At 36.2% G+C, this 10,173-nt stretch overlaps 1 protein-coding gene and 1 long non-coding RNA gene across 3 annotated transcripts in view; one reads left to right on the forward strand and one right to left on the reverse strand.

The window, feature by feature from the left end:
• CRYBG2 (crystallin beta-gamma domain containing 2) overlaps window positions 1–2,041 on the reverse strand; it is a 298,904-nt gene extending 296,863 nt beyond the window's left edge. The window contains exon 1 of one of the 2 annotated variants that reach the window (XM_053706977.1): window positions 1,603–2,041. In XM_053706977.1, coding sequence (XP_053562952.1) covers window positions 1,603–1,871 — 269 coding nt within the window. In that variant the 5' untranslated portion in view covers window positions 1,872–2,041. The remainder of the gene's footprint in view (window positions 1–1,602) is intronic. The other variant, XM_053706978.1, reaches the window with a different exon arrangement.
• LOC128653596 (uncharacterized) overlaps window positions 1,397–10,173 on the forward strand; it is a 12,571-nt gene continuing 3,794 nt past the window's right edge. The window contains exon 1 of the long non-coding RNA XR_008401369.1: window positions 1,397–2,132. This is a non-coding gene — a long non-coding RNA (uncharacterized LOC128653596). The remainder of the gene's footprint in view (window positions 2,133–10,173) is intronic.

Genomic DNA, 10,173 nt, shown 5'->3' on the forward strand with positions numbered 1-10,173 from the left:
TCTACTGTACAGCCAGGAAAGTACCCCTAGGCAGCTACCAAACTGCCTAATATGAAGCAGATCAGTATAAACATAATAAGGAAAATAAACAGACCCTGTACTTCCGCTTCCTCACATTACCCAGCAAACAATGATAAACTCCAGTGATACCTGCAGCATGTCTGGGGTCAGGAGATATTGCAGCTTCCTATTGGTTAATTTCACAATATTTTGAAGGGTAGCAGCAAAATGATTTTTCTTTCATCATTTTAATATTTACATATCTTTAAAGGCACATTAAACACTTTGAGATGGTAATATAAAATGATAAATCGTAAATATAAATAGTAAATATAAAAAAACTCTGCAATATACTTTAATTATTTATTTTGTCCCCTTTTCATTTAATTCCATTCTGAAATTGTGAGCTCTTCAGTTCCTGTTAGAAATGAAAGTGTGGAACACTGCTATGTTCCACACAGCCATTGGCTGCACACTCTAGTGACCTATTTATAACTGTCCCTAATTGGCCACAGTAGAGAAGGTAACCTAAGTTACAACATGGCAGCTCCCATTGTTTTATAGACACTAAAACTTTACACTTGTTTGTCAATATTTAAACAGCTAATGAAACTTTAAAAAATACATCTACATATTATACTCAGACAAATCTTTTGAATGTATCGTTATATCTAGCTTTTTTGTGTTTAATGTCCCTTTAAATACATGTACAGTAAAAAAAATATCCACTCTACTGAGCATCACTACCTCCAAAGTGTTACAACAATACAATATATATACACAGTTTAAAAATGTATCAATTCTTAAAATCTGTCAGCTACACAGAGTAACATAGAATCCATATCTGAAGTGAAATTCTACATGACTGTCAGAAAAGAAGATAGCAAGGGCTTGTTTAGTGATATGAGTGATCTCCTTCCAAGTGTTCTGCTGCTTTAGCAGTCTCTGATGTATTTAAAGGGACATTATACACTCATTTTTTCTTTGCATAAATGTTTTGTAGATGATCTATTTATATAGCCCATAAAGTCCAGCTGCCTTTTCAACAGAGCTAAACTGAGAGCTTCAGTAAGTTTTCAAAATGTTTTATACTGGATTTTTATATCAGTATCTGTGCATCTTATTATTTATAGTAGTGTATATTACATACAGTTATATGAAAATGAGTGTATACTGTCCCTTTAACTCAATATCTCTCCTTGTATGTGTCTGTCCCAACAAATATTCTAATTCAATCAGACACCTCTTGTTTCCCTGCTGTATGACCCCCCCCCCTTATACCTCAACCTGACCTCTTCTGTACCTATTTGCCCTATTCTCCTCCTCACTCACTTGCCCATTTTTCTTATTTATGTTGCTCTCATATCTGCCTCCACATATCTCGGTTTACCAACTATCTGTAATCAGTTTCATTTTTGCTCTTTTCTAGATGATTTCTTTTAGTCCAAGCTCCTACCAGTTCCACCAGTGTCCAAACTCTTAAACTCTATTGCTTGGAGTCGTCTCGTATTACAGTACCATTTTTAACTCCCCCAAACCCAACTCTCTCCTCCATCTTCGCTCCATCTACTTTCTTTATCTGCCACAACACCATCTCCTTACCTGTCCTTTTTCCCTTTTTTCTCGCCCCAGTTGGTCTTGAATTTTCTCTCTAGAAGTCCTACACCCTTAATAGGAGACGTTGGTTCCTCAGTAGGGGTCTTGGCACCTTTTATTGGAGATACAGGTTGCTCTGTTGGGGACTTGTCGCCAATCTTCAGGTTGCTTTCACTCCTAGAGAAGAACCTGAGTATCCTTCTTCTCAAGCTTTTCTTCTTTGTGGTGGGCGAACTTACGGTGGGAGATGACCCCTCTGTCTCCCCTGAGGACATTGCGAGGTGGGACAGCGCTGGACCCCCTGGAACCTCAGCGTTGTAGTCTCTTGCACACAGGGGGTGGGGAGAGGTGGGGCTGGTAGAAACGTGGAGGGGTGAAGCGCCTCAGGTCTGAAGGGGGAGTGAAGAAGCAGGATGAAAACGCTTACCTGTCACCTGAGGCTGTGACTGTCACATGGGACGCCAATGGTTCGCAAACAGGTGTGAGAGGCTGAAACCGGAGCTGAGGAATGGACACCCTTACACTGCCAGAGCTGGGTGTGTACTTGAAGGGATGGCTATGGGTAGATGCCGATTACATGCACAGTTGTGTGTTAGTAGAGCAACATATCATAGGCAAAGCTGTGTTTAAAGTTATATTTACTATACACACATAATGAGATTATTATAGGCATTGGCATGTATGGGGGAGAGCAAATCATTCTGTATAGACATAGCTTTATTATTAGGTGCATATATTGATGTATACAGGCTAATATATTACGCAATTTGTGTAGTGTTGGGTTTTTGGATAGCATAGTACCTCTTATTTAGAGCCCTTCTTAGGAACATAATATACTTTATTTCATTTTTTTTAAATAGATACGACTACAGTAGCCCAAATATGATGTATATTTGTATATAGCATAAGAGTTAGTTGGGTGGCTGGTTTAAGTGAAAGTAAATTTACATGTTGCACTATTAATAATTATTATTAATAATTAATAATAGTCAGAGCTGTTTATGTCCATACAGTTATATGATTCTGGACTGGAAATGTGCAGGATAATATGTTTATGCAGAACTATTTATGCTTAGAGCTATGTGTTGCATGGTGAATGCAGACAAATTCATATATGCAGGTGTGCAGATTGTATGTTACTTGCAGAGCTGTAAGCTATATGTCTGCACTGCAGTGTTTGTGGTGTGAAGCAGTGTGTTGTATTCAGCCTTGTGTGTGTTTGCAGAACAATGTTTCTGTTGAATGCATTAATGTGCACTGATTGAATACAGCACTACACATGTGCTCAAAGCAAAGTGATATATACAGAGCATTTTAGTAGTTACAGGGTGTATCACATCACCTAAGTTTGGATGTCACAGAAAGATAAGGCTGACAATTAAACTCCATTTGGTTATATATGCAGTATCCATTGCAAAGTATGTACACACAGACACATTTTAAATATAAACATTTAAAACTGTTGCATTTGTAGCTCAATGTGGAGCAATTTTTTTTTTTGGGGGGGGGGGGGCAGTGAGAATCCCACACATATTAAATATTGTTTTTTGTTTTCCAGCAGACTCATCACATTTAAACTATACAATAAGTTTATATATCATGACATGTGAGAACTGTACAACAAAATGTCTGTGGGGGGGGGGAATGTATGTTTTCCTCAAAAGTTGTCAACAATTGTGTGTGGTTTTTCAAACACACGGAAGAAGGGGTTATCATCAAATAAATAAGAACCATTTGATATGCACATAGTGACTCCCATGATCCTCTGCTCAAATAACTGCATATTTATTCATGCTAGTTGATGACTATTACCTCAGTGATCAACTGGAAATTAAAACTTATAGGGGCCTATTGTATGTGCTTAAAGACCCTCTAATTAAAAATATATATATTAGGTAACACACATGTGAGCCAATGATATGTGGCATATATGTGCAGCCACCAATCAGCAGCTAGTTCCCAGTAGTTCATTGCTGCTCCTGGGCCTATCTAGGTATGCTTCTAACAAAATATAAAAAGAGAATTAAGCAAATTAGGTACAGATGTAAATTGGAAAGTTGTTTAAAGTGACATTCTCTATCAGAGTCATGGAAGTTAAATGTTTACTATACTGTCCCTTTAAGGGAGCTGAGATTGAGGGGGTTGAATACTTCTCTCTCCACCCAGCTCCCTACTGCAGCCCAGCACTTTTGCCCATGCACAGCAGTGATGTCACCAGGATCCTAAGATTCTTCTGGTGTTGACGAGCAACTTGGCCACCTGAATGTGGGGCTAAGTGCATGGGGCTATCTCCTACAGCCCCCCTACCAGAAGTCAAAATTACTAGTTCAGACAGAGCATGACATTTTAAACAATTCTCCAAATTACTTATATTTTCTAATATCAAATTGATTTAGTTCTCTTTGTATCCTTAATTGAAGAGTATGCTCAGAACTAAACTCAAAATACGTGATAGTTATTGATAAGTAGTACATGGCCAATGTAATTATTTTTTTACATAAAACTGATGATCTCATCTGTATAACATTCATACTAGTAAATATCTGAGGGCATTGCATCCTTATTGCATACATTCTGTTTTACAAGTCTATAATAGACAGATGTGTGTGTATTACTAACTCATATCAAAGGTATTATCTGTGCTGCACGCATTCTATGTGTGCCTAATCATCTATAAGGAATCTGCTGTTTGCAGCAACATCTCATTGTCACAGAGGGGAAAAATGTAGACAAATTTGTTTTTACATTGTGTGACTTTTTCTTTATATTGCTAAGACCAACCCTCTCATACTTTCAAGGCTTGTAATGCTAAAGCAGATAGATATCCTGATATGTGAAAGTTTATTACCAGATCACATTCTATATTGTATTAAAGGGACAGTCTACACCAGAATTTTTATTGTATTAAAAGGTAGATACTCCCTTTATTACCAATTCCCTAGTTTTGCATAACCAACACAGTTATATTAATACACTTTTTACCTCTGTTATTATCTTGTATCTAAGCCTCTACAGACTGCGCCCTTATTTCAGTTCTTTTGACAGACTTGCATTTTAGCCAATCAGTGCTTACTCCTAGGTAACTCCACATGCGTGAGCACAGTGTTATCTATAGGACTGACATGAACTAACACCCTCTAGTGGTGAAAAACTGTCCAAATACATTCAGCTTAGAGGCGACCTTCAAGGTCTAAGAAATTAGCATATGAACCCTTTCTAGGTTTAGCTTTCAACTAAGAATACCAAGAGAACAAAGCAAAATTGGTGATAAAAGGAAATTGGAAAGTTGTTTAACATTACATACTCTATCTGAATCATGAAAGTTTATTTTGGACTTGACTGTCCCTTTAAATCCAGCCTTTCATTTTAATAGCCAAGATCCCCCAACAGTAGAGATTATTAGTAGAGATTATTTTTAGAGTGGAGCAGTTTATTATTATTATTATTATTGCTGTTTTTTTTATGTGAATGGGAGAGCTGAAAGGGTTTATCTAAAGCGGGAAGATTAGCGCTACAATGTAACTTTCAAAGCAAACATTGAGAAGCAGATGGGAAATAGCTGCAGTCCCAATGTGCTTGTATTGATTGGCTACAGTTTTAAAACAATCATTTTGCAGAACAGAAAATCCAAAGTGTCCAAGCCTGTCCTGTGTTTGAAAGGTCACACTATACAAACTATAAGAAAAATAATAAAGTACTACCTGATAATCTGAAGTCAGGAGGTTGTGCTGTAGAAACTCTGTCAGCCTGCTATAAAATACTTTGCAATTTTAATAAAAAATGTTTAGTTATGTGTAGTTAAACAACTTTGCTGTATGCTTTCATTTTTTATTTTGCCTTATTTTCGTGTCATTTTGGTCTGAAAAAAAGCATCCTGACGATTTCTCAAGGCTAACCCTGCTACACATATTTCCCTAACTATGTACTTTATGCTAACATTATGACTGTGACTAGCCTTGTTGTCTTGCACGGATTGTGGATGTGGAGGGTGGATTTTTGGATATTAAAACAAATTAAATATATTAATTTGTTTAAAAAGGGCAAGATTACAAGTCGCACGGGAAATGAGTTACGAAAGCAACGCGCGCTTTTTCGCAATTGGGGTTGCGCAGGTATTACAAGTTGCAAAATAACTTATTTTTCGCATGCATTAATCAGCATAATAAAAACAGCCAAACCACATGCGCGTTCACGTATTCTCCCATAGAAGTTAAATAGAACCCCCCCCCCACACTAAAACCCTAATCTGTTGCGCAAAGCCCATGACGTTTTCTCGTTGAAAAGTGTACATGAAAATGTGAATATTTCATATTGCGAGAATGTTTTTGTAACGGAATATATTCTATTTATTTATAAATAAATATTTCACTATATATGTGATGATTTTTGGACATATATATATAGCGAGATATGTATATGAATATTTATGTCTAGATATCTCAATATCTTCTATATACAAATATCTAATTGAAAATCCCTCTGAGATATTGTTTAATGTGCATAAGATTGTAATGTAAAATCGTTTCATTATCTCCATAGTTAAACATATCTCTGTAGATATAAATGCATGTTTTTCTATGTATGTGTATGTATGTCAATGTAAAATCCCCGAGATCTGATATCTTTGAACCCTTTTACCTTTTGTGTGCAATATATTTTTATAAAATAATTTTTATTAGACAGTATTAATATGAGTGTAACTGTACATTGTAATGTATTTTTGAAGTGTTTAGTGAAACTTTTATATTGCGGAAAACTGTTAAAGGGACATGAAACACAAATTTTTTTCTTTCATGATTCAGATAGAGAATACAATTTTTAACAACTTTCTAATTTACTTCTATTATCTAATTTGTTTAATTCTCTGGGTATCAGTTGTTGAAGGAGCAGCAATGCACTAAAGGTTTCTTACTGAACACATTGGTGAGCCAATCACAATATGCAGCCATCAATTAACAGATAGAACCTAGGTTCTCCGCTGCTCATGAACTTGCCTAGATAAACTTTTCAGCAAAGGATAACAAGAGAAGGAAGCAAATTAAATAATAGAAGTAAATTGGAAAGTTAATTAAAATTGTATTCTCTATCTGAATCATGAAAGAAAATTTTTGGTTTCATGTAGCTCCTCAAGCTCGGAAAGGATTGTTGCGTAAAAAGGCGATTGCATGCACACAGTTGCGATTTTTCAAAATTTGTAATATCTGCGCAATGGAAATTGTTTGCGAAAAGACCATATTGCAGGGCATCGTGCAGAAAACCCATACCGCACGACTTGTAATCTTGCCCAAAATGTTTAGACTTGGCTGATGTTATTATATAGCAACAAAACAAAAAAATGATTGTAATTACAAGGTGTTTACTGTCCCTTTAACAGACTAAAGTGTACTCTATGGTTAAAAAAATCCAGCACTGTCTAAGCCTATCCTAATATTGTACAATTGGTTGCTCTAATATATAAGGTAAACTAACTATCTCTGTCTGGGTCTGTTATAATATTTGTCATTGAACATAAATTAAGTGGTGCCTGACCCAATCAGAAGGTTACATTGCATTATAGCAAGCAACACTGAACTTCTAATGATCAGGGCCGGATTTACAGACCAGGTACCTGTAGGCCCCAAAATCTGAAGCAGCCACCTGCTCCACCCACTACCCATCTGTTTGCCTGCATCCTTAACTAAGATGGCCACCAGCAGTGAAATAGCGTCACTGGGCATGTGCGTTTTTGTTAAGGTGGCTGCAAGCATTGCACATGCGTGGAGGAAGTTTGATGCTCATGCATGTGCAGTACTCACAGAAACCTTAACAAAAATGTCCGCCAAATATGCACAGTGATGTTATTTCATTGCTGGCAGCCATCTTAGTGAAGATTGCCGGTTGCGGGGCGGGAACTGTTATTTATCATAGGTATAGACAGACGCCCCTCTATGTGGGGTGCCTGTAGGCAAATGCATACTCTGCCTTATTATAAATCCGGCCCTGCTTATAATAATCAACAAACAGGAAGTCACTACCAGATTGGCAGTGCCTGTCCTAATAAATTGGGTTAAGAGTTCATTCTACCTTAACAAAACCTTCTGTACTCAGAGCTAGTCTGCATTACTGGCCGTTAGGAAGCTGCACTGCATACATTTAAAAAAACAGCACTATCTGAATTTGTTCATATTAAAGAGATATATAGGGCAAGATTTATTACGAGGTGAATGTCTCAATTGGAATTTGAGCCTTCAACTGAAATTTATGAAGCAGCAGTTTGAACTGCCGCTTCATAAACCCTCTCCGCCAAACTGGAGTTGGTGGATGAAAATCGCCCCAGATTTATTCGACCAGGTGATTGGGAAGCCCTATAATCACGCAATTGGTTGTGTTAGAGTAGGGGTCCCCACAATTTGAAATAAGATGCTAATAGGTTCACTTCATGTTTTTGCTGTTGCACTATCCCAACGAGTATCACTTGCACGTTCATGTATTCCCCAATAGAAGTCAATGGAGCAAAAAAAGTGGGGGAAAAACACCCTACACACCCGCAAACACAATCTCATATTCTCATGTGTGCGCTAACCAGACATGAAAATCTGAATATTTCACATTCCATTGTTCTTCACATAGAAGAATATCTTCTATTTATTCATTAATAAATATTTCTACATGTATCTAATGGTATTTTGGTACAATACATGTCTATACCTATGTGTATATATATGTATATATATATATATATATATATATATATATATATATATATATATATATATACATATATATACATACACATATTATATATAGGTAAAGAAATATACAGATATATATATTAATGTTTCATACTTATAACATAAAAATCCCTATAAGCATCCCTAAATTGTATTATATAGAAGGGTCCCATAGAAATGCAGAAGTGACTGGTCATAATAAGAATGTCGAGGATAAGCAGTGGATTGTATTCTCGGACGTCAATACCGGTGAGGACGGCCCGCCTCTACCTTTTTATAAAGCTGACAGGCGAAACATGTCAAGGGCGGTAGAGAGTGTTATGGGACCCCCAAGTTTGTTTTAACTCTGTACTTTGACCGGACTTTAGCTATAATATATAATACATTTGGGTGACTGATTGAAATTTATAATATGTCAGTGGATTGATGGGTATGATTTATTACTGCTCTCCTCTACAGAAACCTGAAGTGAGAGTGATTAATAATAGCACAGCGGCTTATATTATTTTACTACCGCATAAATAGCAAGTGTATTTTTCTAACATTGAAGTAACTACAAAGGCTCAGTATTACCACAATGCTGCAACATTGTATTTTACTAAACAGCTACATAGTTACAGATACTATATACTGTGACATAATTTACTAAGCTATCCTCATTAGTTTATTTAAGGGGGCGTTTCTCCATACATATATAGCTGTCATATGGGCCATCTGGGTATTTACTATTATAACATAGTGTATTTATTTAGTATGTTAATATATGCCATATCAGATCTCACCAGTTGACTTTAGTGTCATTAATACCAGCCACCCATTTCTGGAGTTCTCATATATGTCTCTCACATAATATTTAGACTTTATATTGAGACTATAATAGAGGTATAGAGCAGACTGCAGTACTGTATCATCTATATGACATTACCTACCTGATATATCAGATTAGGACCCAATCATTATCTTCCAAGTCCATGGTCCTGGCTGTTGTTTTAACTTATGCCATGTTTTAATTTGGACAATAATAAAGATTATAATTTTTATGTACAACTGTGAATATAAGTTACGCTAAACACATCATATACACTTTATTATCTCTCAAAAAATAGAATAAAGGAGTGCTACAGAGTTTATTCTTTTGCAGCCAGTGGCTTTAACACTGACTGTTTTTGTTCAAATTGACAATAATACACAGCACAGGCCAATATTGTATTCATATATAGATTATTAGTCCTAAAGCCCGTGTACACAGGCCAGAATCCCAATCCACTTGGATCCCCTCTCCCTCCCTCCCTCCTTCCCTGCCTCTCTCAACTTTTTTTTATGTAGTGCAGCCCTCCCGCCCCCTCTGCTGTCTGAGCCTCACTGACTGATCCTTCCTTGTGGCCAGGTATATTTGTCTCGCGCTGCAGTCTCTACTGAGCATGACTGCATCAGACAAACATACCCGGCCTTTTATAATATAGGATAATACAATATAACAAATATCCATTCCACTAAGTGGTGCCTTTGGTGCAAGTTGTAAATCACAATCAATATATATATATATATATATATATATATATATATATATATATATATATATACTTAAACATTCTGCTATGTGCAGAACATTGGAATGTGAAATAATTACAGTAAATACATAATTAAAACCTCAATTAAATATGAATATTGCATAAATGTGTTTTACATGTTTTCATCTACCTAACTGCAAAGGGCTCCCATGCACTTTTATATATATATATATATATATATATATATATATATATATATATATATATATACAAAACATGGAAGGGAACTGCACTCCAAGACCGGATCAGGTACACATCCTGTGACTCAGTACCATCCAGCCCTGGGTGCTAAATAG

The sequence above is a fragment of the Bombina bombina genome, chromosome 3 (genome assembly GCF_027579735.1).
Source record: "Bombina bombina isolate aBomBom1 chromosome 3, aBomBom1.pri, whole genome shotgun sequence".
Classification (NCBI taxonomy): Eukaryota; Metazoa; Chordata; class Amphibia; order Anura; family Bombinatoridae; genus Bombina; species Bombina bombina.